Here is a 24,083-nt window from a genome sequence, read left to right on the forward strand (position 1 = left end):
GTGTGGGTATATACCTCTATCGGACGACCCAGTTTCGAATAATTGTGAGAAAGTGGAACGTAAACGGCAGCCGTTTCGAATCCACGCGATTCAGAAGTTTCCCCCGCGCGACGCATGCGCGGAGAGGAGAGATCGCGACGCAGAGATTCTCCTTTTCGCTTCCGCTTCGAGGGCGGCTTCGATCAAATAATATCTGTATTTGTTAAACATTTTTATCGTTTAATTTGGAAACGGGCGCGTTTATTTTTTTTTATAAATGGTCACCCCTAGGATGATTTTTACGCTCCAATTAAAAGTCATGGTTATTACATATTGCATATATTCGATATTGTTTTGGAATTTATTAGTATTTGATGATAATATAGATTTTTGTTTACTCAACATCTGAAAAAAGTAAGGAGAAACTAGAAAAACATTTAAAGAACGAAAGAAGCATACATTAAAATTATTGTAACATAAACTTGATTTTTTCGATACTGAGGTTTAAAAATTCCAAGCCCTCCAGGCCTGTTCCTGCGTTACTTAATAATACATAGGGAGAAACGATCGTATAGTTGAACGTTTTGCAGCGCTGGCAATTCTGCCAGTTAAATTAATCGCTGATCAAGTGAATCGAGATTCACAATCAGTCCAAGTCAGAGCGTTTTTATCCTTGTATTATAATCTCGCCGTGCGACTGAAAAAGCCGTTTACGAAGTCGACGATTGAAAATTTCTGGATTTTTCAACAAGGATGCGGGATCGCTTTTAATAATCAAGTCGGATCGATAGAAAAATTAATTTAATCCTCCAACAAAGGCGGTGCTTGGAAAAGATCATAAAATGTGTTCTGTAGTTGCGGCGTGTGTCTTGCAATAAATAGGTCTAAATAGATAGCTCCAGCGGAAATGGGAGATATCCAGGAAACAATGTTTCGCGTAATTCGGCGCGTGCTTGCTAAACGGTTACTTCGTTTTCGAGACGAAGCCGAGGTCTCTGGGCATCATGAACTGCTTGATTACTTCATCCGTCACTTTACTCTTCGCCTCCTGGTGCGCAGCGACCAGTCGCTGCAACACGCCGATCAGCTCCTTCTTCAGCTCACCCGTTAAAATCTCTCCGCTGGTATAGCCCTGAAAAATTAAAAAAGGTCATTTGTACGTCTCCCTAGAGATCGAGAAAGAATCGAAACAATTGGCACGAGACTGACTTTTCTGATCTGTTCCAATCGTTCGTCGTCTTCCAGGAAGAATCGCAGCCACTGATAAGATATGTCCACCTCGCAGTTTCCGCCGAGCTGCCTGTGCTCCTCCACGGTGGCCTGACCGCCCGAGAACGCGTGCTTGTTGACCTTGTTCTTGATCAGCTTGGGAGTGTCCGTGAGGAATATCGCCGTGCTGTTGTCGCTCGCCGACATCTTCGTCTTCGAGCCCTGCAACGCCGGGAAGAAGGTCGCGTGCAACAAAGCCGGTTTGGGATAACCCAGTCTGGGCGCTACGTCCCTCGTCATACGGAAGTACGGGTCCTGATCGATCGCGCACGGTATCAGGCACGGTATCTTGGCGTCCTTGAAGATAAAGGGGAACGAGCCGGAGATGGCCGGCGCCGCCTGCGTCGGCGGAAACGCGATCTTCGCGATTGGATCACTATCGCCGAAACCGAAAATGCCCTTTACTTGATTGAACGTGACGCATCTCTGTATCCTGATCATGTTCTGATAGAACGCCGAATTGTTTCCTATATGTTCCAGGTTGGAAAAGATGAACGTCTTCTCGGGATTGAAGCCACAGGCAATGATATCTCTAGTATTAGCATAGGCCAGTTTAATAGCGTCTTCTATCTTTATGTTCTTCCATATGGCCTTCTCGTCGTCCGTCAACTGTATGACCAACGGAACGTTGAAAACGTCCTGCAACCATTTGCAGAACATGAAAGGTATTAGGTGTCCCAGGTGCATTGCGTCGGTGCTCGGTCCTCTGCCCGTATACAGATAAAAGAACTTTCCCTGCTCGTAGAGATTCAGGATGGTGTGCATGTCTCTGTGGGAGAAGAATATGCCTCTTCTGAGAAAATGATGGGGTTTCTTGCCGGTGATCTTTTCGAATCTAGTTAACAGCTCGTCGTCTATCTTCGAACTTCCAAATCTCTCTGCAAGAAAAAGAATATATTGGGGCTACCTGCAAGGGGACAAGCTCAGAGTACAAATGATTTATAAGCACGCTCCACTCTGCTCTTTTGTCAAGAATATAACCTACAAAATCCTGGAAAGTTAAATATCCGTTCGTCGCGTAAACCTTTCATACGCCTGCAAGGACAATAGTTTGACATCACAAATTGTGAATGCCTCTCGCAAGAGGAGCGACTTACCGATCAACTTGTCATAATCGATCCCGGAATCGTTGACGCTCGTGACCGTCCACGGTGTCACGACGTCCTCGTCCTCGGCGACGCCGTTCAACGCGCGCTCTTCCACCTGAGCGTCGCTCGTCGTCATGTTTTCCTCGTCGGTGCTCCCTTTCTCAGACTCCGGACGCGGTCGCACGAAGATTCGCGTGGGCGATCTGGCTCATGTGCGACACAGCTGGGGTGCACCGTCGAGCGCGAGCGGACAACTCGATCTCGGGAAAGTCGGAAGTCGGAAGGTTATGTCGTCATCCCGCCAGGCAGACGGGTGGCCGTTTACCTGATGATGCGCACGCAGGACGAATCGGCGCCGCACCGTTAATTTCGCCGATCACCATAATTGCCGAGGTGACGCAATCGCCGGCGCGGTTTCCTTCGCTCGCGGCGACCGAGCCCGCGAAAGCGAGATCGCACGGTCGCGCGGCGTATCGCGGCGGCCGACATGAGGCAGATTTTTATCATATCTGTCATCGCGCGGCGAGCGAGAAGCGCTTATTCATGTGCCCTCGACTCATTTTCGAGAGCGCACGACTGCTGCGCAATCGTTTCATAATTTTTGCGTAAAGCCAGCTCTCCTTTCCGCTCTCCGAGTGCTCGACGATTGTCGGAGTACGATCTGATCGATGCGTCATCACCATCAGTCTGCAATCTGCATCAGTCGTTCCTGACGTCATTCCACTTCCGCGAAAAAATTGCGAGAAACTTCCTGGCACTCGCAGCGGAACTTTGTTGGACAATACGCGTTGGCAATTTTCGATCGCACGTGTCGCGAGTCGCGAGCTACTAGTGACATCTAGGACGCTATTCGTATTGATATCATCCTGATTTTATTGTCATCATGTCTGATTTTATTGTTGGATGATTTCAAAATTACATCTAGCCAATGAAAAATCGTACTTGAGACGTATATAACATATCTCGTTTTTCTTCTGTCTCTAAAATGTAAATATGCACTTTGTTTTACACGCCAGAGATGCAATAAGTGCAATCAAGACGAAAATTATTAAATTATTACAAAAATATTTTAAATGCATGTCTATTATAAGAGCGTAACGCCTGAAAAATGTATCCTAATTCTAGTTATTTTATTCTATTTTTATTTGTGAGAGTCAATGACTGTATCATAAATATAAAAAATTTCAATTTAAATTAAAAGACTTCTAATAAAATGATGCAAATATTAGGAGTAATAACTTATAAAGATACATTTATTATTATTAGTTAAGGAAGTTATACATAAAAATAGTTTATGAGCTAGAAAAATAGTTACATGTTTCTCTCCGACAGAATCTTATCTCTCAACTACTTCTACAGGTATCACGTTGCAACCTAGAAGGCCTTTGCCAACCCAAGGACGCGGGATTAGCGACAGAACAATAGTATTCGACCCACGTTTGATCTTTACGTTGACCGTCTTATATCTGCTGTTTTCCACTAGCTTTCCAATGTCGGTTAAAGATTTGAAATTTCGGCAATGAACAGATCCAAATTCCAATATTAGGTCTTCGACTTGGATGCCCTGAAAGAATAAACGGCAACAGCTCTTATTTCTCGTGCCTGATTAAGCAAGATAACAGAATCATTGGCAAATAGATACGTTATGATAAGTAGATTCAATTGGAATTAGATAAATTGTTGAATTGCAAAAGCATGAGGCTAACGCGTACCGCAGTCTCCGCTGGCGAACCAGGTGAAACTAAATTCACCCTGAGGAAAGGCTCCAGCCCTTCTGTCTCCTGACTGTCAGGTATATCGGCTATTGACTCTTCAGCTTTACTCGCTCCTCCTAGAGCGTGAACTCTGTGTAACCCCTCCTCTATCTTCTTCATCACGTTTTTGTGATCGTTCCTAAGGCCTGTACGACAACACAATATTATTTAAATACGTGCACACAGAGGTGCGTTACCGCGTTGTTTAGTTTCGTATTATAAGATATGTATTTACGTACATATTATTTTGTGCCTCGTGTGTCTCACTTGATAAACGTTGATGTCCTGCCTGGGATATCCCTCGGAGTCCACCAGCGGCTCGTCCATGCCGATGTGACTCTGCAATTACGCCAAGAGTGTAGTGCGAAGCTTTGAAAAATCTGACAGATCATGCCCCGAGACGAGCCCCGGTATTCCACACATGGCGGAAACGTCACTCCTGCTGCTACGATGTAAAAATAAGTATACGATACATACGGAATCTAAGACCTCCTTTAGCGCTCGTATATCAGACTCAATCTTGTCTTTCTCCTTCATCAGTTGAAGAACGGCATCCTTAGCTTCCTGCAGCTCCATGTCGACCACCATTTTCGTTTTGATCGCACAGCGCTGGCCGCAAAACGCATTGACAGGTACGTACACGCGTCTCTCGGGCCCCATGTCGAGAAATCACGAAAAATTTTACAGTATTCGTAAATTATTTATGTATATTTATGCATTGGTATTAAAAGTATTGTACATTTTGTTTTATTTATATATTATTACATATTATTTTGTTAATATGGATAGAGTTATTAATTCTTGTCACTTGACATAAGAAGAAAAATTAGAGATAACGAATTATATAACTAGAAATTTTGTTGCTTGAATTAATCATTGATTAATCGGAATTTGATTAAAGTCGCCTTGACTTTTGAATGCAAGAAAAAAATTGACATTTTTAGTAAATTTTAAGTTTCTATTTATGATTACAATAAAATCTCTTGACAAATCCTTGCACCACACAATTGAAACGTTGCTAAATATAGAGAAAAAAAAGTGCATTATCATTTCTCGACGTTTGGTTGCGCTTAAAAATTGAATCATTATAATATCGATGATAATTACGATAATAATTGAATAAAAATATAAAATTGAATAAAATATGCACGTCCGTTTTTCAAATCGTGCGCGGCAAGGCCGGCAACATTGCGCAGTAAACTTCTCTCGCTGTGCGCAAGGAAGATGGCCGCGCTTTGTCAATCTCCGCCTCCGCCGACGGACAACACGCGACTTTGACCCGATCGGACCAGACGCGATTTGGAAAGAAAAAAAAGATACGAAGTACTCCGCGATATCCAATCGTCCGAATCGTCGGGACAAGACGCGGGCACCGATCTCGTCCGGAGCACGATCCCCGAGATCCTGGCGGGCTCCTCGATTCCCGGGTGGTGCGTGGCGTGCGTGGCGAATCTTGCCACCTATTTCCGGCGGCACGCCGACCGCAAGGTGACGTTTGCTGTTCGCCGAAGGTGTGTTGACTGTGTTGCCGTCCCGGAGGTCCGGAGCCGTATCGGGGGGCGAGAGGGCGAAAGATTCGTCAGGCACACGAACACGTCAGGCTGACGAAACTCGACGTCGGGCGGCACAAAGGACACGTAGTTGGGAGGCGTCTGGTGTTTACCCGGGTATCCGTTCCGGTCCTCCAGGACCTCCTCCAGTCGCGGATCAGTAAGACAACGGGAGAACTCGTCTCCCTCGGCTCGCCCTCGAGGTCCCGCGCGGCGTTTCCACTCGCGCCTCCGATAAGATGGGTCTCACGATCAGCAGTCTGCTCACTCGGCTGTTCGGTAAGAAGCAGATGCGGATACTGATGGTGGGCCTGGACGCCGCCGGCAAGACCACCATACTCTACAAGCTCAAGCTCGGCGAGATCGTCACCACGATACCCACGATCGGCTTCAACGTCGAGACGGTCGAGTACAGGAATATCTGCTTCACCGTGTGGGACGTGGGCGGCCAGGACAAGATCCGGCCGCTCTGGAGGCACTACTTCCAGAACACCCAGGGCCTGATCTACGTGGTGGACAGCAACGACCGCGAGCGTATCGGCGAGGCGGAGCGCGAGCTGGCGAACATGCTGAAGGAGGACGAGCTGCGGGACGCGGTGCTGCTGGTGTTCGCCAACAAGCAGGATCTACCCCAGGCCATGACCGCCGCCGAGCTCACCGACAAGCTGGGACTGAACTCACTGAAAGGACGTCACTGGTACATCCAGAGCACCTGCGCCACGCAGGGGGACGGACTGTACGAGGGCCTGGACTGGCTGAGTAACGAACTTGCCAAAAAGTGATAGCGCCTCATCGCATCCGGCAACTCTTAAGGACTATTCATTCATCGAGTATGGACGTAGAAGGCGGGCGGGGGAGTCACTCGGCAGTTTTCCATCTTTGTCAAATTGTATCGATGTAACGTCTATCATGTACAGTTTAAACAGGTCGCTACGTTCACGATTGCTTACAGAAATTTACGCGAAATGCGAGAATCGAGGGGCTGTTAGGAGCGATCTGATGAACCGCATCTCTTCGTCGTCGTACGCGCGATTCGAATTCGCGTGGACTGTGCTCCAGGAGCGAAACTTGGTCAGGAGGGATGGGAGCATCGAGATATAATGGTCCTTACGTCATTTATAAGAATATATATATACGAAGGTTGTACATAGTACTAAGTTCTTTCATACATACCTATCATTTGCCAAGTGAATTCTAATTTTGCCGTTCGATGCATCGAGTGACAATAGTATCGTTTCGACCAATCAATTCAACTGTACGGAAGAGATTTATTTATGTATTATTACACGTGAAAAAAAAACACGTCGGTTATCACAATTTGTTTTCTATTTTGATCTGCGTCCGTGCTACTCGTGAAGAATGACATACGATGTATTATGTGATGTTATACACAGGTCGTTTGCACTTTCCTGTTCTTCTAATAGATATAAGTAAATTTTTGGGATAAGTAATTGCTAGTTGCGTAAGGCTTTACAGATAAGTAAACGATTAACTTTAATGCTGCGAAAGGAAATAAAAAAAAAACTTAACTACCGGTTTACGAACCGCGATTTTCCTTTTTAATAAAAATAGACACATAAATTGTAAGAGATATGATTAGAAATCATTGTCACAATAAATCTTAAACATATATAAAAAACATAAATAAACGTCAATCAGTTTTTCCACCTTGTGAAGTCAAGATATTGCATTTACCTCCATTAATGCTCGACACAGCAAAAAAACAAACAAAAAAAAACAAAGGAAATGGATAAAGCCGGCGAAGGAATAGTACTCGTTCGCTCGCTCATCAAAATCATGTATTGTCGTGTTAACTAAATGTACAACTTTGTTACGGTACAAAACAGTACGGTGGTGCTACAAGTACTGTATAATGTATAACGTATCAAACTTGACTTGTTAAAGTATGGTGTTACTCTTTCGTATATAGCACAGCAATCTCTATTTCATCTCTATTCCGAGAAATAGCAAATAAATTATAGGAAGGAACGCTTCTATTTACGAACTTTATGTACACGGTCTTAAAATACAGCAGTAGAAGTAGGTAATCGTTGAAACCATTAGTGCGCGACGTCACTATACATATATAATATACGCATACGTCCACTCTTCGTAACTTGTAACAGACTTTTTATATATTCAGTATCCTCTCTCTTTCTCTTTATATATATATTTTTTTCAGTTTATTATACAAAAAAATATTTTATCTCCCCTTTATCACGCTGGTCTCGAAGCGTGACATCATTAATATAACCGTCTGTAAAAGCTCTCTGATAGCGAATTCGGTCGCTTGCACCAGTGCACACCGAGTGCGCACTAAGGCTTATTCTTAGGCAATTCTTATTTACAGATCATCTTAAATATCTCTTGAAATACTTCTTAACCAGTAAAATGATCTGTAAGCATCTATACGATTGTTTTATTCACTAATAAGTTTTTGAACGTGCATTTAAGCGACTTAAAATATAAGAACAGATTATAAACAAGTTTTAGTGCGCATTCAGTGTGCACTAGTGCAAGCGCCCGAATTCGCTACAAGGTATATAATATTCTTTTTTTTTTAATTTCAATCAATATTGCCTCGCAATTCACTCAATAGGTATCAAGTCTATTGCGAATAGTCAGAGCTAGTTCTATGCACATTTCGTTCTTTAACACTAAGGATCGATTGACTCTTGGAATAAATATTACGTATTACGCTCGTATTACGTATCGGATAAACGCAACAGGTCCAATCTCGGTATGATGGTATAAAAACAAGAGCGTTATATTTACAACCGTTTTCAGCAGTTGGGCGTGCGGATGCTCGGCTTGTCCAAGTGCTCCGGAACGACGAACACGACGATGATCGATGAGGGAGGATAATTGACTCATTTACGTACCCACGTGTTCTTCGGCGGTGGCGTATTGCTCTTACCCAGCGCCGGGAAATGGTTCTCGAGCGTGTGACTGGACATATGCGTTCTAAAATCCAGACCGTTCTTGAGAACCTGACCACACGTGGCGCACATCTCTAGTCCTTTCGCCTTGCCGCCCGCCTCCCTCTTGTGCACTTTGAATAGCTCTTGTTGCTTCACGATGTCCGGCAACAGTACCAGGAGTTCGGGGAACACGCTTTCGAAGGCGCTGGCGCCCATAACTTCGCGACAGTGCGTGTAATACTCCTGGGCGTCGCAGGTGCCACCGCGAAAGAGGCCGCTCACGTAACGGAATTCCTCGATCTTGTCCTGCTCCACGAGGACCGCGTTGAGCTTCGCCACCAGACAAGTGTTCCGTTTTTGAAAATCGGGCGGTGACACGTAGTCGTGAGCTTCATGCTTGCTGCTGTTGTCCGGTAGGATGGAATAACTCTCGCCGGAGCTGTTTGTGAACGTCAAGCCGTTGCCACCGTGCAGCCCGTCGAGGCTGTTGTACTTGATGGAGAAACCGGGCGGCGGTAAGGTCGGCGAAGCAAAACCGGGTGGCGGATTCGTGAAGCCTGGCGGTCTGCTACTCGTGCTACCCAAAGCGGGAAAGTCCTCCGTTCGATGGATATTATTGTTGGTCGTGTTCAGGCTATCTATCTTCAGCTCGCTGCGCTTCCTCTGCTTCTCCCCGTTCGAAGAACCATTGCCTCCGCTTCCGGATTCCGTATTTATAACGGTCGCGATTCCCGAACTTCCGTTCGCGTTGTTCTTGTTCTTTCTCTTATCCTTCTTGCTCGCGTGTTCCCACTCCCTCGAATTCTTGGACGTGCTATTATCGGCACTCGCATTGTTGGTATCCTGCGTGGCTCGCGAATTCTCCTTAGAAGCAACACGAAAGTTGTTCGAGTCACCGGTATGCGACAATTCGATGTCCTTCTTCGTTATAACAGTATTTATATTCGATTTAGAGCCGCTGGACTCGTTACCACTCGAACTATTACCGCTCGAAGCCTGCTTCGCTTTTTTCTTCTTCGTCTTACCCTTCGTCTGATCCATCGTTGTTTTGGTGTTGTTGCTAATACTGGAACTCTGGACGTTATTCTGCTGCGAGTTCTGTCCCCACGACGGTACTACCGTAATTACCGATTGCTTTTTCGACTTTGACGACTTGGACAGACTCGGAAAGTCTTCGCCGGATCGAATGGGCGGCGCCGATGGTATCGAGGGCGGCGGCGCGACTTTCTTAGACTTGGGCGTGTTTGCCGATGCTGATTTCGAGCAGGTCCATTGCAAGACTTCCTTCCATTGAGTCGAACTGGCAGTACTGGTAGACGGTTCGGAGCTGCCCAACGCAGGAAAATCGGAATCTATCGACAACTGTGCGGGACGTATCCTGATGTTAGGCCCGGATACTCTGGTGGTGACGGTGCCGTTGGGTTCGTGGTTCACTTGAATGGAGACGTTCGAAGACGTCGAACCTTTCTGACACTGCGACAAGCCGCTGGATCCCGTGCTATTGCTACTGCTGGAAACGCTAAAGTTCACAGTTTTCGAGATACTAGGACCGGACGAATCCGGACCTAACGCTGGAAAGTTTTCATCCGTTACCGCGAGCGGTTGATTTCTCACGGTGCTGCGAATCGTTACGTTGCCTCTGCTTTTGGGTTGAGCTAAAGTGGGAACGATAGGAGCGGCGCTACCACCCAACGTGGGAAATTCGTCTGTGCTTTGAACATCGACGGACGGCTGCCTCACAAAGGTAGGCTCGTTGTTGGATACGAATGAATTGGAACCGCTAGGTACTGAGCTTTGTTGGTAATCTCTGGAACTGTACTCCCTGGAACTGTAATCCCTGGAACTGTAATCCCTGGAATTGTAATCCCTGGAACTGTAATCCCTGGAACTGTAATCTCTGCCGTTGTAATCCCTCGCGCTTCTCGACGTGGACGCGCCCAGCATACCTCTCCTGTTCATCCGATTCTCGCCGCGCGGTGCCAAGGTGAACTCCAGCTCTAACGTTCTCGCCTGTTTGGCGGCGGCTTTACTCAACTGCTTACCATGCACGCTGGCTTTGTGTGCCTTGAGATCTATGTCGGTCCGAAAAACACTCGTAAACTTTTCCTCCGCGCACACCCCCTCCTCGCACAGGTAATGTTCCTGCCGGAAGTGGTCTCTGAGATAGTCGTAGGAGCTGTAATACTGATGCAGACCGTCCGCGTCGCAGAAATGACAGTACAGATGGTCACGTCTCAGATGCCGGTACAGCTCGTCGTTGTCCATGTACCGCTGATCGCAAAACTCGCAGAGAGGATGACCTTTGTGACTCCTATCATCGACATCGCCTTTCCTCCGATGCGTGGCTAGACTTGCTCTCGTGTAACAACGTCTTTCATTCGAAAATATCTGTTCAGAAGCAAATGATGAATTAGTAGATACGAGATACTACGCGATTGTTCGTGTACCGTTTGTCAATTAAAAGAATTGCGCGTTTAAACGTAATCCTACCTTCAAGTTCTCCACACATAGGTCGCAATAATGCAGCTCGTGTCGTTGTCGCATATGCTCTTTCAAACTGTTGAAACTGCTAAAGACCATCTTCTCCTTACATATCGAGCAGGTGTTGGCTAACAATTCAGTGAATTTCTCTTGAATATCGAGGCTCTTAAAGTAGATGTCGTATCGGGTGTCCAGCAGGTTGGTTCCAGTCAAACTGTGGAAGGGCTTGATCTCCCGCGTGAATACAACTTTTGGCAGATCCTGACGGCAAATGGGACATTCGTTCTGACGACAGAGCACTCTCATCCGAGTGCTGCACTCGTAACATACGGGATGCTCGCACATGCCGACGCTGTAGATGTCGACATTCTTGTAGCACACCACGCAGGTATTATTATTAAAGCTATCGTTGTGTCCAGACATCCTCGTGGCAGGAATTAAGATCTCCGGTCTCACTTTCGCAACTAAATATGTCTCACTGGTTCAAATTCTTGCTCGACGGCGAACAAGGACCTTTTCTACGACAATATAAACGGCTGGTTCTCACTGACAGGTCTCTCTGCGGCACACAGACTCCTAAAACAGAACACAGTGGTGAGGACGGTCCGGTTGTAAGAGAAAGAGATAAAGGGAGAAAAAGAGAGAGGTCGCGCGTGGACAATCTCGCGTAATCGCCCGTACGTTCAGACGTGGTGACACACGTATCGGCCCGCGATCGACGTCACGCGACGCAATCCTCGAAAATATCCGGCCGTACCAAACTGGCCGGGAGTCCTCCGTCGGGATTCGTCGGACTGGCTGGACGCGATTCCTCCGAAAATAGATAACGGCCGCGGAAATTGGCAGCGGTTTCAGCAGATGGCAGAATGTCGCGGAGCGACCGAGGTTATTGCGATCCCCCAACCCCGACGAGAGATCTCGGTCTCTTCTCGCGACCAACGATCGGTCGGGCGTTTTACTCTCGCAAACGGCAAACGGCAATCGCGCGAAACGGGAACGTCGGGAACCTCGTGCGCAAAGACGATCACGCGAGAGAAAGAGAGAAAGAGGCACGGAATGTGCGAGGGAGACGGAGACAGATGGACTCGGCCGACCTCGGTCGAGGAAGGGCCGGCGAACGATCCTACCTGTTCCGGCTTCTAGCTTCTAGCTCTCCGTACCGTATCTGCGGCGCGTATGTACGGTACGTGTCGTGCCGCGTGCGCCGACGGCGTAAAGTGCGAAGGCCGACGGGGATTACCTCGCGCGAATCCGGAAACGGTGCGTTACGTCTCGCCGCGATATACAGCGCATTCGTATATTCTCGTATCACGCGGCGGCGACGCTGAACGACGGCGATACGTACCGATCGGCGATATCGGGGCCGGGGGATTCGTCCAAGTCCGAATAGTCCGATCTGATATTCTGATTACGAGAGCGCGGGAACGCACTCCCGGCCACGACGGCCGCGTCGATCAACCGCCCGAATTCCGGTCAGAGAAAGAAAAAAAAAAAACTGAAAAACGGAACGGATCAGCGCACGCGGCGCGCGTTCTGACGCGTGGCGGCGACGTGGAGTCGCTTTACCAACAGCCGCGGGTAATCACTATTGTAATTTACCACGAGATGAAACGCCTTGAACGACGGGATCTGTTGATCGACGGTTCCGAATGCGGATCGACTTTTCTTCGAAAGAGCGCAGAGAGCTTCCGTATAATATACCCCGATCAACGCGGCGTTGCTGAACGAATGTTTCGTTCTGGCGAAACATTGCGGCTTATTATTGTTAATGTTATTGAGTTTTTTTAAGGGGAATAAATAGAACGTGCAAAAACGCACGATAGTTTTAAGCACTGCCGGATCCTACGAGGGATTGCGGTTAAAACCCCCTTTTTCAAATAAAAGAAGCCAGTTTTACTAGAGGTGCGATCCATTTAGACGCTTCAAACGCTTCAGAGCATCATTTTGTCCTTGTAACATTTAATAAAGGACAACAAGGATGAAATGTTTCCAAGAGCGTCTGGAGCGCCAAGTGGATCGCACCCTAGATCTGTTAAAAAAATCTAGGAAAAAATTTAAGCAGAATCAGAAGTTTTACCATGTCCTTGTCATTGATTCTGAAGTAAAAGCTAAGAAAAATATCTAACCAATTAATTTTGCCGAAACTTCTTCCATTATATAACAGGAACCGCCAGTGCGTTAAAGTTGTACATATATATGTTAATTTTCGGCGCTTTTTTCTTTTATTAAGTTTGGTTCTGCGTGAGCATTGGGCATTAAATCCATATGATTGTACGGAGTTATCTCTATATAGGGAATCCTCTTCCCAGGAGAGAGCTTTTTTATTAATAAAAAATATAAAATACAGCCAGTTATAGGAACAGTAATAGGCTCTTTTTGGCATATTTATTATCAGGAGAATCATTATCGCGGTAGCAGGTGCCATCTGCGCGGAGATCTACGCGATACATGAACGCGAAATTGTGGTTGCATCATAATTGATCATAACACATCTTATATCCGGTTCCATGTCGATTAGCCGCTAACCCCGATGAACTCCGGTTTCTTTCCTTGTCGTTGTATAAGTCGTTGCGAAATTTATCGTCCTATTTCAGTTAGAGATTCTCTGAACGTTCTTCAATGTCGAGGCATCTCGTAACTTTTGAACTACACGATAAAAAAAAAGAGGAAAAAAATCCACATTCTTTATCGAGCATCAAGCGGATTTCACACGTAATCTCATAATCTTGCCTCGAGGATATTTAAATATTAAAAACTTGACGTTCGTGACATGACATCTCATCGAAGATCGAGCCTCGACACGCTTGATAATAGGTGCAAACGAGATCAGCGAAAGAAAAGGAGAAAGAATTAAATTCTAGTATAAGTCGAGCGAGAACACAGCGAGGAATGTCGCGACTTCCTGCCGGCAGTTCCCCGTGTCCACCCGTGTCGCAACACCGGAAGATTGCGCAAGGATTTGAACTACTTTTGCGCGCGCGCACGCACGGGCGCTCGATCCAGATCGAGAGATCCTTGCGGCGCGAGATCGGCGATTGTTGTCGCGGCTTTACATATGCTTTAATGAACGTGCGGTGACGTAAACAATCCCGTCGAGCGCGCGCGCACGCGCCGAGTCCTTTATTAATACCCGATCCGAGAAAATGCGCAAAAAATTATTTATCGATTCAAGGCAGTCCTCTTTCGGTTTTTACTCGCGCCGCGAACCGCGTTGACCGCGCTGAGTCCCCCCTTCCCCTCCTCATGCTCTCTCTCTCTCTCTCTCTCTCTCTCTCTCTCTCTCTCTCTCTCTCTCTCTCTCTCTCTCTCTCTCTCTCTCTCTCTCTCTTTCTGCGTTTATTCAACGAACGTGTCTCTCGTATGACGACACATGTGCTCGGCGGGGCACGGGATAGCGAAGAGCGACTAGACAGTGACGTAAAGAGGTGAGCGCGCACCTGCGGCGCTTAACCTATCGATCTTTGCTATTTGCGACCGCGCGATTTACGGCGCGATCGATAACGATCGATTGTACGCAACTTGCACGTATGTACGTCAGTCCACGTTCGTCGCAGCTAACATGCAGATACGTCGATTAATCTCTGCAATAATAAATCTCTCTTTCTCTCGAGCTCTTTTTTTAATTTTTACGTTGAAAAATAGGATCATTCAAAAAATTACTCATCTCCATAAAATTTTTCGTCAATCTCTAGCAAGCCGATGTCTATTTTATACTTTGTGATCTTTTGTCAGTTAGAAATATTTTCAGTTATTATATTTTTATTTTTAGAGAGAATAAGATTCTCTTGACTCGCTTTAATAATTGATAGGCCATCTTATTTCTCTCTCCTCCGATTATTTTATCAAGCTGAGTTCGTATCTTTATGATCGATCTGATTTGATCGATAAATCTCACGTGATATGCGTGATAATTATATACAGTCATCTCCTTTCCGCGATAAAGGAACAGTCGTCGCGCTCTTATATAAAACTATCATCTTTCTAAATGTAAGCCATGACAATAGCGTTCGCGTCGATCATCGTATTTGTCTATGCACAAGAAAAGCTCGTCAATAATATCGTGGAAATTTCAACCAGTGTTTCTCTTTGCCGCGAGTTAAACCAGAAGAACAAGAAACCGCAAAAAGAGCCGCCGTAACCGCGGCAAGGTACTTTTGTACGCTCATTATTCAGGTAATCTCGGGAATTATATAGCCCGGCCTTATTCGGCCGCGGGTGACAGTCGTAAAGTCGAAAGAGGCAGTTTGTCGTCGGGAGGCGCGATTATCGCCTCGAGGTGGTTTCCGCGCCGCGGAAACGATGTCCCGCGCGCGTCCACCGTGTCCTCGTTAACGTTCTCGGCGCAACGTTCGAAAGAAAACGTCGCGCGGCGCGCGACGCGACGGTACGCGGCTACGCGCCGCGATCCCGACCCGCGGCAGTAGATCCGACGCTTTCCGTCCGGGCGGACTTTGACGCCGCCGCGCACCGTGTCCGTCGCGAGGTGCAGAAGCGGGCGCATGCGCGCGATCTCCCGCATCTCCCGTCTCTACGCGTCCCGTTTGCGCGCGAGGGAGCGGGCGGAAGTGGCGATCCCGCGATCCCGCTCGCGAAGGAAGCTGAAGGAGCGGAAGGATCGTGTGCCGGGACACAAATGCATAACAGGTGTCCAGGTGTCACTTGCGCCGGGCGCCGTGGCTGACTGAGAACAGTGAGAACGGTGCGCGTGCCGCGTGGCAGGACGGGCGGACGGACGGACAACGGGGGCGCCGCGATCGCCGTCGCCGATCGGGCCCAATCAGGTTAGACCGCTTCCTCTCTTTCTTCTCTCTTTCCCTGATCTCTCTCGTTTTCTCGTCGGCGCAACGTGATGTGATGGAGCCGTTCGGACTGTTCGGAGCAATCGGAGTGACAAGCCGACCGTGCCGGCGATATTAGGGCGAGCGAGAGAGTATACAAGGTGTCAGCATTGTCAGGAAGTACCGAATGTTCTTTTCAGAAGGTACTTCAAGGCGTATTCAAAATGAAACTTTTACGTTTTTGGTTAGAATAATATACTTGGGCGTAAGACATTTCATAAATTATTTATCTTCTGATAGGAGAATTAAGCAGTCAGCGATTAAATAGATTCAGATTGATTGCGACACATATCGAGTTAATTATTCGGCATTTTCTATATAGAGTTGTCCCGGCGCCGCGGCGCGGCGCGACAACTATTCTATAGCTGTACTTAATCCTCTTAACATGATCGAGATTGCGACAATAGGAACGCGCAGCTGCGTTCATTGCGTACTCGTTTTCTCAATAATTTTTTAAATAACGAGCTGCCTTCTGTTCTCTGTGAATACGCCTTTCGTATGTGGGCGTCGCTTTGTATCAGGAATTTGTATCTTGTTTTGTAAAAGCGACAAGAATCACCGGACAGTATCGCGAATCGGTCTGAAATAGTTACTATAGTAATGTTACTAATAAGTGATCGATATTTAAAGCTACTTTTGTTATACAAAGCTTTGCATTGTTTTCTTGTTTTCAAATATCTACTACTAAAATAATCACTTTTTAAGTAAAAGGATATTGTTAATATCTCACTGTCAGCTTCAATTTCTTTTTAAAAACTTGTTTGTTTTTTGCTGCTGAAAGATTTTTGAGAGGAAAATTTTTGAAAGGTATTCAAAAGTAGCAAGGCGCCGAACGAGATTAGCGATAAGCGTAGAAACGGAAGATCCAAATGTTCTGATTATTGCCCACAATCAGTTCATAGAATTTCGTGCAATTATCAGCGATATAAGTAAACATAGCCGAAAACTAATCAATGTCTTATCAGTTAAAGAGAAACGAACTGGTTTTTTCTCGATTGGAATTTGCTTATTCCGAACTGAGAATATAATATATAAGACAATACAACAAGAAGAGAGAGAAAAAACGTAACAATCTATTTATTTTTTCTTGCTCTTTTTATCTAAATTAATTTGTTTGTTCTCATCTTTGAAGATAATCTTGATGAAACATGAACGATTTCTATGTATATTTGATAGACTGACTCCCGATGAAGATTGATTCTAATGCTTGCGAATAAAGCTGTCTTTATAATTGAGGAAACTGAGATAGTATTGATTCTCGAAAGTAGAGATAAGAAGACGGATAGCAATGTCGCGAACAGCCATGGCGAACCTCAGGAGAATATGGGAAGACAAACAAATAACAATGAACACAAAGATAGCTCTAGTGAGATCCCTAGTGTTCTCTATATTCTCATATGGAGTGGAGACATGGACCATCAAGGCAACGGACAGACGCCGCATAGATGCGTTTGAAATGTGGTGCTGGAGGCGGATGCTGGGCATCCCCTGGACGGCAAGAAGAACGAACGTGTCAATTCTCAAGGAGCTGAACATCACCGATCGACTGTCCACTATCTGCCGCAGAAGAGTTCTCCAATACTTTGGTCACATCACACGTAGAAACCAGGACAATCTCGAAAAACTGATTGTACAGGGGAAAGTTGAGGGGAAGAGACCAAGAGGCCGTTCTCCATCGCGCTGGCTGGATCAAATAAAAGATATCACAGGCCAACCACTACAAAAGAATCTCCGAGAAGCGGAAGACCGCCATTGTTGGAAGACGGTGGTTCGCCACTGTACATGACCATAATGTCACGACTCTTCAGACATGAAGATACGACGAGAAAAAAAAATAATTGAGGAAACTGAGATAGTATTGATTCTCGAAATATTTTTCGATCTAAATCTAAAACGTTCAGTATTATGGACGTTACGTCGCATTTCTAATTTCGGTGCGGTCGGATATTACGTATTTACTGGGAAGCGTTACAAAATTTTCTAGATGAATCGCGAGTCGATTCGTATTTATAACCCGACTATTTCAGGCGTTTTAATTTTAACTTGTTTAGATCGCGTCTTCTCTGTTGCTGTCTGTTTATATGTCGAGAGAGAGAGAGAGAGAGAGAGAGAGAGAGAGAGAGAGAGAGAGAGAGAGAGAGAGAGAGAGAGAGAGAGAAAGGGGAGAGGGGGAGAGAAAGAGAGACAGAAAAAAAGGATCAGTTTGTATTTTTGTATAAACGTTGCAATCGTTATCAAAAGCGTGTTATCGATTACAAGAATCATTTTCTCGAAATTTAGGTCTTATCGCGACTTGTGTGCCTTTCCCAAATTCTATTCGTCCAATATTCGGATCGAATCTGATATCGATGCTCGTGCGCGATCGATCGATCGATATCTCGGACACGCACGAAAACAGCCGAGGCGCGTTTAAATCACGCTTCGATCCGCTGCATTCCATCACTCCCGCCCGTGGTGCTCGTTTTCTAATCTCGCCGAAAGCGCGGCGATTGAAAGACGGCGAACCGCACAGATAGGGTGGAGACGCGGTCGTGCCGCGGGTAACGCGCGTGATATTTCCGAAATAGCCGTGGACGGCGGCCGCCACGCCGCGCCGCGCCGCGCCGGTGAGAGAGCGACGCGAAGGGAAGGCACAACCCCCTGGTGGCGTGTGCGGTGTGACGTGTTGCGAGCGCGCCGGGTGTGCGTGTTCGCGCCTGACTTCAGGCGGAACGGCGCGCATCGGCAGGCGCGGTGACTCGCGGCGTCACGTCGACGGTTTCCGGTCCTAACGGTGTTCGAGACCTTCACATCGATCTACATCGGTCTTGACAGTTGACAGTTGATGGTGCAGCGGGGTAAGCGGCGGGGCCGATCCCGACCTTGACATGGAGGGCCGCGACATCCAGGAACTGGTGGCCACCAAGGACAGCGTGATCGTCAGGGGCGGACATCCGCAGCTCTGCTCCTCTTCGAACGGTGGTGAGTACTTCTACTTCCACGAATGATCTACGTGACGAAGCGATCGATTATTGACGAGTGATCTATGCGATTTTTGCGACTCTATAGATATGTCTAAGACTTTTCGAATAGCGTATTTTATTTATCTCTGAACTTATCACCTAGAACTTATCATTTAAATTAAAAATTTTGCTTTGAAATTGATAACATTTACAGCGTATATAATGACTGTAAGTTTTCTTATTAAATACTTGTAATTTTATTTTCTCTACGCGTTCCGCGCGTTTAGTCGTCGAAACGAGACGAGAACCGGCCGTATTTTGCGCTGGGTACGCGCCCAAAATACAAACCTTTTCGATCAGTTTCAAAGCGAGTACTCCCGCGAGTTTTGCGGCAACGATTTGGCAAACTCTCTGTATATCGCCTCGTTACATTGCCGCAAATAGCTCATTGCGAAGGACGATCGCGCGGAGGGAAAAAAGGGGTCGGCATGCGCGCGCGCGCGCGCGCAAAAATCGGCCGAAGCCGAGGAGGAGCACGTGTTTATTATGCAATCGGTTGCAGACACGCACATTCTGTGCCGGCGACTGTGCACAAAAATTCACGCGGGATGAGCAAGACGCGCTTGAGATAAGGTCGCGACGGCCATGCCGCGGCCGCAGATAACCCAGGGACCCCGGCTGCGCAGTACTAAAATGGCGGCCGGTCTCGTAATCGATTGCGATGCATGAGTCGTCGGCACCTTAAAAAACAATCTTAATGATCTGTTGACACAAGTCTATGAAAAGTTAAATAAAATAATCGGAGAATCAGAATTTATGATTAATGATGAAGACTGTACCTCAAAATGGCGGCCGGCTAGTCCAGTAATCGATTATAATGTTCGTATGTAAGCATTAATTGTCAGCATCTTAAAAAAAAAAAATCTTAATGATCTGTTTACAATCTCGGAAATGTTGACGCTGAATGAAGCGAGTGAAGATTCAGAATTCATCATTAATAATGAAGATGTGTTTCAAAATAATGTTTGGATAATCGATTGCATCCGCGTAAATTGCTGCTATTTTAAAAAAGAAAGATAATTAGTCGTTGATCAACACTAATAATGATGTGTAATTTAGTGATGATTATTATATTCCAAAATGGCAGTAGCTTTATTTAGAAACAAATCATAGATTATTTTTATCGAGGAATTTTCAAAACGGCAAGCGATGGTGCATCATTTTGTAATCAACATTGCGTTATATATATCCTGGAGAAATGACTTCAAGATGATTATTCATTCGTCAATAAGCATGATGAAAAATAAAAAAAAACCCGCAGAAGAGTCACCATTAAGTGTTATTTTATAATATACTTGATATTATTTCCGGGATCAAATTCACGTGCGAGACTATTTGTCCGACCGATAAGTTTTTTGCATTATGTTATGATTAGATACCGATGATATTAATTCTTTGCGCGTAAATATTATTCATAAGTCGAGAAAGTGTAAGTACTCTTATTACGATTATCGTGTAAACATGTCTGGGAACCTTCGGTTTTAATTGATTTTTTGCTGATTATATTATGAGAAATAATTATTTTTTTAAAATGAATTTTATCCGATTTTATCACCTTCTCTCTTTCGATGTGGATTTTTTATTGTGAGATAATTTTCGGGATTTTTGAATAGAGCTTGCGCGCTCGATTGGAATGCAAACTGCGTCGCAATAATATTTTATTTCGCTTTCAATTTGTGATAATTGCTTTATTGCACCGAGCCTCCCTCAATTGAGTAACGGTAATTCATCGACGGCGCATCTTGGCACGTGGCATCCGCGCGTGGTTATTTCCATGATTCGCGCGACGGGAGCGAGTGGCGAGTATCATGTACGAAGAAGCGTGTTTACGTGAGATAACGCCTAAAGAAATAGGGAAATATAAAGAAAACGCTCGTTGCTCGCGCTTCGCGAACTCATGTTTCTTTTTTCCACGTCCTCCTTTAATCATCCTCATCGCAGACGAACGGTATCTCGTGAACTATCCTTTTTTTCTCTTTCTATCATAATGGTTGACTCAACGTTTTCGTTCGCGAACGCTAATACCGGCAGAAACGTATCGAAATCGAAGCGAAGCTGCGCGCTAAACGAAGGCTAGAATGTATAGAAGACTTCCCTTTTCAAAGAAAAGAAGTATCACTTCACCTAACTACCCTCGAGTACCCTCGGGCGCACTTAGACGTCCAAGGACGAGGGCAATCCGGTGGTCACGGATTTCGCTTGTCAGTGAATCGCGACACGTTTTGACTGCATGACAAATCGAAGGTTGCTTCCTCGACGTATCGGCGGCTATAATAACGTTATAAGCAAATCGCGCCGCGAAGAGGTCAGCCGATAACCCGCAGCAAAGAGGAAAGAGCTCGAGTTTTACGACGGTCGCCGAGATCGACCAACCTCGTCGATTTGGCGTACTCTAATCACACCTATCTAACGGTAAACGAAAGAATCTGTTGATACTGCGCGAGTCAACATCGCGAGCGGAAATTTTTTCGTTTTTACCATTATACATATTAATTGCATATCTACTAACACGTTGAAGACGCGTATAATGTGTATTTAGCATTTATTGATAACCGGTGCTACTAATGTGTCCCATTGGTTTGTACAGGATGTGTCTGAAGAAGTATTATCGACAAAGAGACGATTCTTTGTGAAGTAAACCAAAAATACAGAGTAAATTTTAAAACAAACGATTTAAAATTGTAGATTATATTTTTTTCTTACATACGAAGCATCGCGTTTTCGAGAGAAATTATGTTAAAAATCGGTAAATTAATTACGATGTTTACAGTTTCTTAAATTTGTATATCTCGTTTCAAAGATGATTAAATGAAGTAACGAGTATATTGGTAAAAAATTTCATTTATTTATTGTCACATTGAATATACAGTTTCTGGTATTTTGCATCAAGATAAATTTAAATCTGTGTGGACCTTAATTATATATCTTTCGATTATGAATATACTTTACATATGAAGCTATACGTATAATCTTATGCATAAATTTATAATAAAAAAAAAACACTGCTTTCGTAACTCATAGAAATATCTGTCATGTTTTTTTACGATATTAAAGATTGAGACTTTTAACGACTCTGTATTCGTCCTTGTCGTGATCTCAGTATATTTAGATGTAGGAAATGAAAGTGTTTGTGCGCGATAAACATTCGACAGAAGTTATATAGGGTAGACTGTTTTAATATGTTATCCTAATCATCTCGCTTGTTTATTTTAGAAAAAAAAATATTTCAAGCTCGTAGAAATATCTCGTAAAATATTGATTTTTCATAGCTCTACTTTACATGCAGTATAGAAAATAAAATCGTGTAAAAAAGATTTATATGGTTTCATAAAAAAAAACATTGGTAACACATCTTATGAAATTATATTATTACGCATATTATTAAAAAAATGCTGCATATATCATATTTCTCTTTTGAAAATTGAGAAATTTTTATTAGAAATATTTTTAGGGATACATTAAAATGTACCTTGTACATTTGTGTATATCCGTTTTATGCACGTCGTACAATTACCTAACAAAGCAACTAAACAAAGCCTAGCTGATAAAAGATATTAATTTTTTTAAATTAAGAAATATTAATTACTCTTCGTAGGTTCCCGCTCTCTATTGTTTTCAGAAGTTTCTTATTTTTCCTTCTCAACTTATTAGAGATAAGCCGGAGCCGATAAACACGCGCTATCGCGCTGATGATTAGACCATTATCGCCAGATTACGAATGCTTCCCTCGAATGCGAAGTTTTGAACGTTCATCGTTGACTCGCGTCTTTAAATTGTCACAGATGTAGAGAACGAATTCTCCAAAGGAAGATGATGTGGCGAATTATCTCTTAAAATATAAGCAATAAGTTTTTACGGATCTGTTTACCAAATGCGTTTACCACAAATACCAATGCTCCAAAAATACCAATATAACAATACTCATTGATTTCGAGTCACGACACTAAAATAAGGGCGCATATCTTTTGCACGTCACAAAACTGTTTCGAAGATTTTCGAAATTATACAAATTATTGAATATTACGTGAATGATAAATTAAAATAGATGTATAATCATATACGAATCTCTTTGTGTAATGTGTCAATTCAAGTTGCCGTTCCAAATTCTCAAGATAATAAATTTGATGGTACACTTAAAATGTAACTGAGAGGTATTTCAAGAGGTTAATTGGAAGTTGTTTTGTTAATCCTAACTAAAAAGAATTACAAAATGATCAATAATTTTCTTTTATTGGACTATACAATATGTTTTATAATTTGCCCTAATTATTGCCTATAATATTTTTTAATGAAAAACACGTCGAAGAATTCTGAACCTTTTTATTCTCTAATATTTAACGAAAAAAGTAGATATTAAATAATATGCGCCCAATCAATATCGTTGTTTAGATGAACATATGTTCGATGCACTGTCATTCTCATGCACATTACGAGATGCGCGGCTCACGGATGTATGTCCATCAAGACCAGTGCTGATTGGGTGGATTTTATTTATTTAATAATACCTCCCTTCGTTAAACATCAGAGAAAAAAATGGCTCAGGATTTTCCGACTTATTTTTTGTTAAGGAATAAATATAATTGGTAGGCGTGACACCTTGCGCACTTAATTTCTACTCCATAATTTTTATATAAATATGTTTTAAATTATGCCCCTCTCTCTATATATCCAAGAAATAAAATCCTTATGCAACAAAATAACGTCTTCTTTTAACACTAGACTTAAAGTATCTATTTTTTTCTATGATGATTATATAATCTTGTTTAGTATCTGCTAAGTACAGTGTGTTAGCCATTATTAAATGTGACGTACATTACTCTTTTGTTCTCAGTAATTATTTCTTGCTGCTCGTGATCGATAAATTGCAAAGTGTAGCAGATCTGATACTAAAATAGACGACTTCATTGGAAAGGCTTATCTGTTTTCCTCCGTTTCGTAATAGTGCAGGATATATGTGTATACCGCTACGACTTCATAATCATTATAATTTTTTTTATAATCTATTGGTCGGAATCAGCCATCTTTAATCACATAATCGATCGATGATGAATTTGCATGCGAGCACAGCACACACTCGACACGTGCTCGCGCCTCATTCTAACAAAAGCGCTTTAATGTCCTTCGCGCGTCGTTCAAAAAATAAATATGCAAAACGCTGTGACACTGCTAGAGTCACATGAAATCCTGGGTTATACACACAC

General features: G+C 44.2%; 6 protein-coding genes and 1 long non-coding RNA gene across 12 annotated transcripts in view; 3 read left to right on the forward strand and 4 right to left on the reverse strand.

Annotated features, from left to right (window-relative positions):
- Positions 1 to 765: 765 nt before the first annotated feature.
- Trprs (Tryptophanyl-tRNA synthetase) lies at positions 766 to 3,143 on the reverse strand. The gene is made up of 3 exons (XM_071698581.1): positions 2,346 to 3,143; positions 1,189 to 2,126; positions 766 to 1,111 (listed from the first exon to the last, which is right to left on the reverse strand). The coding sequence occupies exons 1-3, from the start codon at positions 2,470 to 2,472 to the stop codon at positions 944 to 946; spliced, it is 1,233 nt and encodes a 410-aa protein (XP_071554682.1). The 5' UTR covers positions 2,473 to 3,143; the 3' UTR covers positions 766 to 943.
- A 418-nt stretch (positions 3,144 to 3,561) lies between these two features.
- LOC139768421 (26S proteasome non-ATPase regulatory subunit 9) lies at positions 3,562 to 4,823 on the reverse strand. The gene is made up of 4 exons (XM_071698586.1): positions 4,568 to 4,823; positions 4,330 to 4,429; positions 4,049 to 4,236; positions 3,562 to 3,900 (listed from the first exon to the last, which is right to left on the reverse strand). Exons 1-4 carry the CDS (start codon positions 4,748 to 4,750, stop codon positions 3,673 to 3,675), a joined length of 699 nt encoding a protein of 232 aa, XP_071554687.1. The 5' UTR covers positions 4,751 to 4,823; the 3' UTR covers positions 3,562 to 3,672.
- Positions 4,824 to 5,301: 478 nt separating this feature from the next.
- Positions 5,302 to 7,307, forward strand: Arf102f (ADP ribosylation factor 4). The gene has a single exon (XM_071698588.1). It carries the CDS (start codon positions 5,880 to 5,882, stop codon positions 6,420 to 6,422), a length of 543 nt encoding a protein of 180 aa, XP_071554689.1. The 5' UTR covers positions 5,302 to 5,879; the 3' UTR covers positions 6,423 to 7,307.
- A 114-nt stretch (positions 7,308 to 7,421) lies between these two features.
- On the reverse strand, positions 7,422 to 12,634 carry LOC139768414 (E3 ubiquitin-protein ligase ZNF598). Of its 4 annotated transcripts, none has more exons than XM_071698568.1 (3): positions 12,388 to 12,634; positions 11,052 to 11,618; positions 7,422 to 10,949 (listed from the first exon to the last, which is right to left on the reverse strand). In XM_071698568.1, the coding sequence occupies exons 2-3, from the start codon at positions 11,463 to 11,465 to the stop codon at positions 8,511 to 8,513; spliced, it is 2,853 nt and encodes a 950-aa protein (XP_071554669.1). In that variant the 5' UTR covers positions 11,466 to 11,618; positions 12,388 to 12,634; the 3' UTR covers positions 7,422 to 8,510. The 4 variants fall into 4 exon arrangements, with proteins under 4 accessions (XP_071554669.1, XP_071554670.1, XP_071554673.1 ...); XM_071698569.1 differs by lacking the exon at positions 12,388 to 12,634 and adding an exon at positions 12,170 to 12,322; XM_071698572.1 differs by lacking the exon at positions 12,388 to 12,634 and adding an exon at positions 11,800 to 11,995.
- A 2,818-nt stretch (positions 12,635 to 15,452) lies between these two features.
- The window catches only part of Hnf4 (Hepatocyte nuclear factor 4), a 36,291-nt gene continuing 27,660 nt past the window's right edge, over positions 15,453 to 24,083 (forward strand). The window contains exons 1-2 of one of the 3 annotated variants that reach the window (XM_071698574.1): positions 15,453 to 15,823; positions 18,161 to 18,841. In XM_071698574.1, coding sequence (XP_071554675.1) covers positions 18,748 to 18,841 — 94 coding nt within the window. In that variant the 5' untranslated portion in view covers positions 15,453 to 15,823; positions 18,161 to 18,747. The remainder of the gene's footprint in view (positions 15,824 to 18,160; positions 18,842 to 24,083) is intronic. The other 2 variants (XM_071698575.1, XM_071698577.1) reach the window with 2 other exon arrangements.
- LOC139768559 (uncharacterized) lies at positions 17,184 to 17,666 on the forward strand. The gene has a single exon (XM_071698887.1). The coding sequence runs from the start codon at positions 17,184 to 17,186 to the stop codon at positions 17,664 to 17,666; it is 483 nt and encodes a 160-aa protein (XP_071554988.1).
- Positions 18,072 to 19,655, reverse strand: LOC139768426 (uncharacterized). The gene is made up of 2 exons (XR_011717356.1): positions 19,171 to 19,655; positions 18,072 to 18,868 (listed from the first exon to the last, which is right to left on the reverse strand). It is a non-coding gene; the product is annotated as an uncharacterized lncRNA (long non-coding RNA).

Source organism: Temnothorax nylanderi, unplaced genomic scaffold, assembly GCF_030848795.1.
Source record: "Temnothorax nylanderi isolate EJ_2023f unplaced genomic scaffold, tnyl_v1.0 TNYL_tig0016_pilon, whole genome shotgun sequence".
NCBI classification, from domain to species: Eukaryota; Metazoa; Arthropoda; class Insecta; order Hymenoptera; family Formicidae; genus Temnothorax; species Temnothorax nylanderi.

Coding starts and splice junctions, on each gene's coding strand:
- Trprs (XM_071698581.1), bottom strand. CDS start 2,472: ATGACGACGAGCGACGCTCAGGTGGAAGAGCGCGCGTTGAACGGCGTC. Junction 2,127..2,345: donor CGATTATGACAAGTTGATCG/GTAAGTCGCTCC, acceptor TTTTTCTTGCAG/AGAGATTTGGAAGTTCGAAG. Junction 1,112..1,188: donor GATTGGAACAGATCAGAAAA/GTCAGTCTCGTG, acceptor TTAATTTTTCAG/GGCTATACCAGCGGAGAGAT.
- LOC139768421 (XM_071698586.1), bottom strand. CDS start 4,750: ATGGGGCCCGAGAGACGCGTGTACGTACCTGTCAATGCGTTTTGCGGC. Junction 4,430..4,567: donor TAAAGGAGGTCTTAGATTCC/GTATGTATCGTA, acceptor GCGTAATTGCAG/AGTCACATCGGCATGGACGA. Junction 3,901..4,048: donor GTTCGCCAGCGGAGACTGCG/GTACGCGTTAGC, acceptor TTATTCTTTCAG/GGCATCCAAGTCGAAGACCT.
- Arf102f (XM_071698588.1), top strand. CDS start 5,880: ATGGGTCTCACGATCAGCAGTCTGCTCACTCGGCTGTTCGGTAAGAAG.
- LOC139768414 (XM_071698568.1), bottom strand. CDS start 11,465: ATGTCTGGACACAACGATAGCTTTAATAATAATACCTGCGTGGTGTGC. Junction 10,950..11,051: donor TATGTGTGGAGAACTTGAAG/GTAGGATTACGT, acceptor GCTTCTGAACAG/ATATTTTCGAATGAAAGACG.
- LOC139768559 (XM_071698887.1), top strand. CDS start 17,184: ATGGCGAACCTCAGGAGAATATGGGAAGACAAACAAATAACAATGAAC.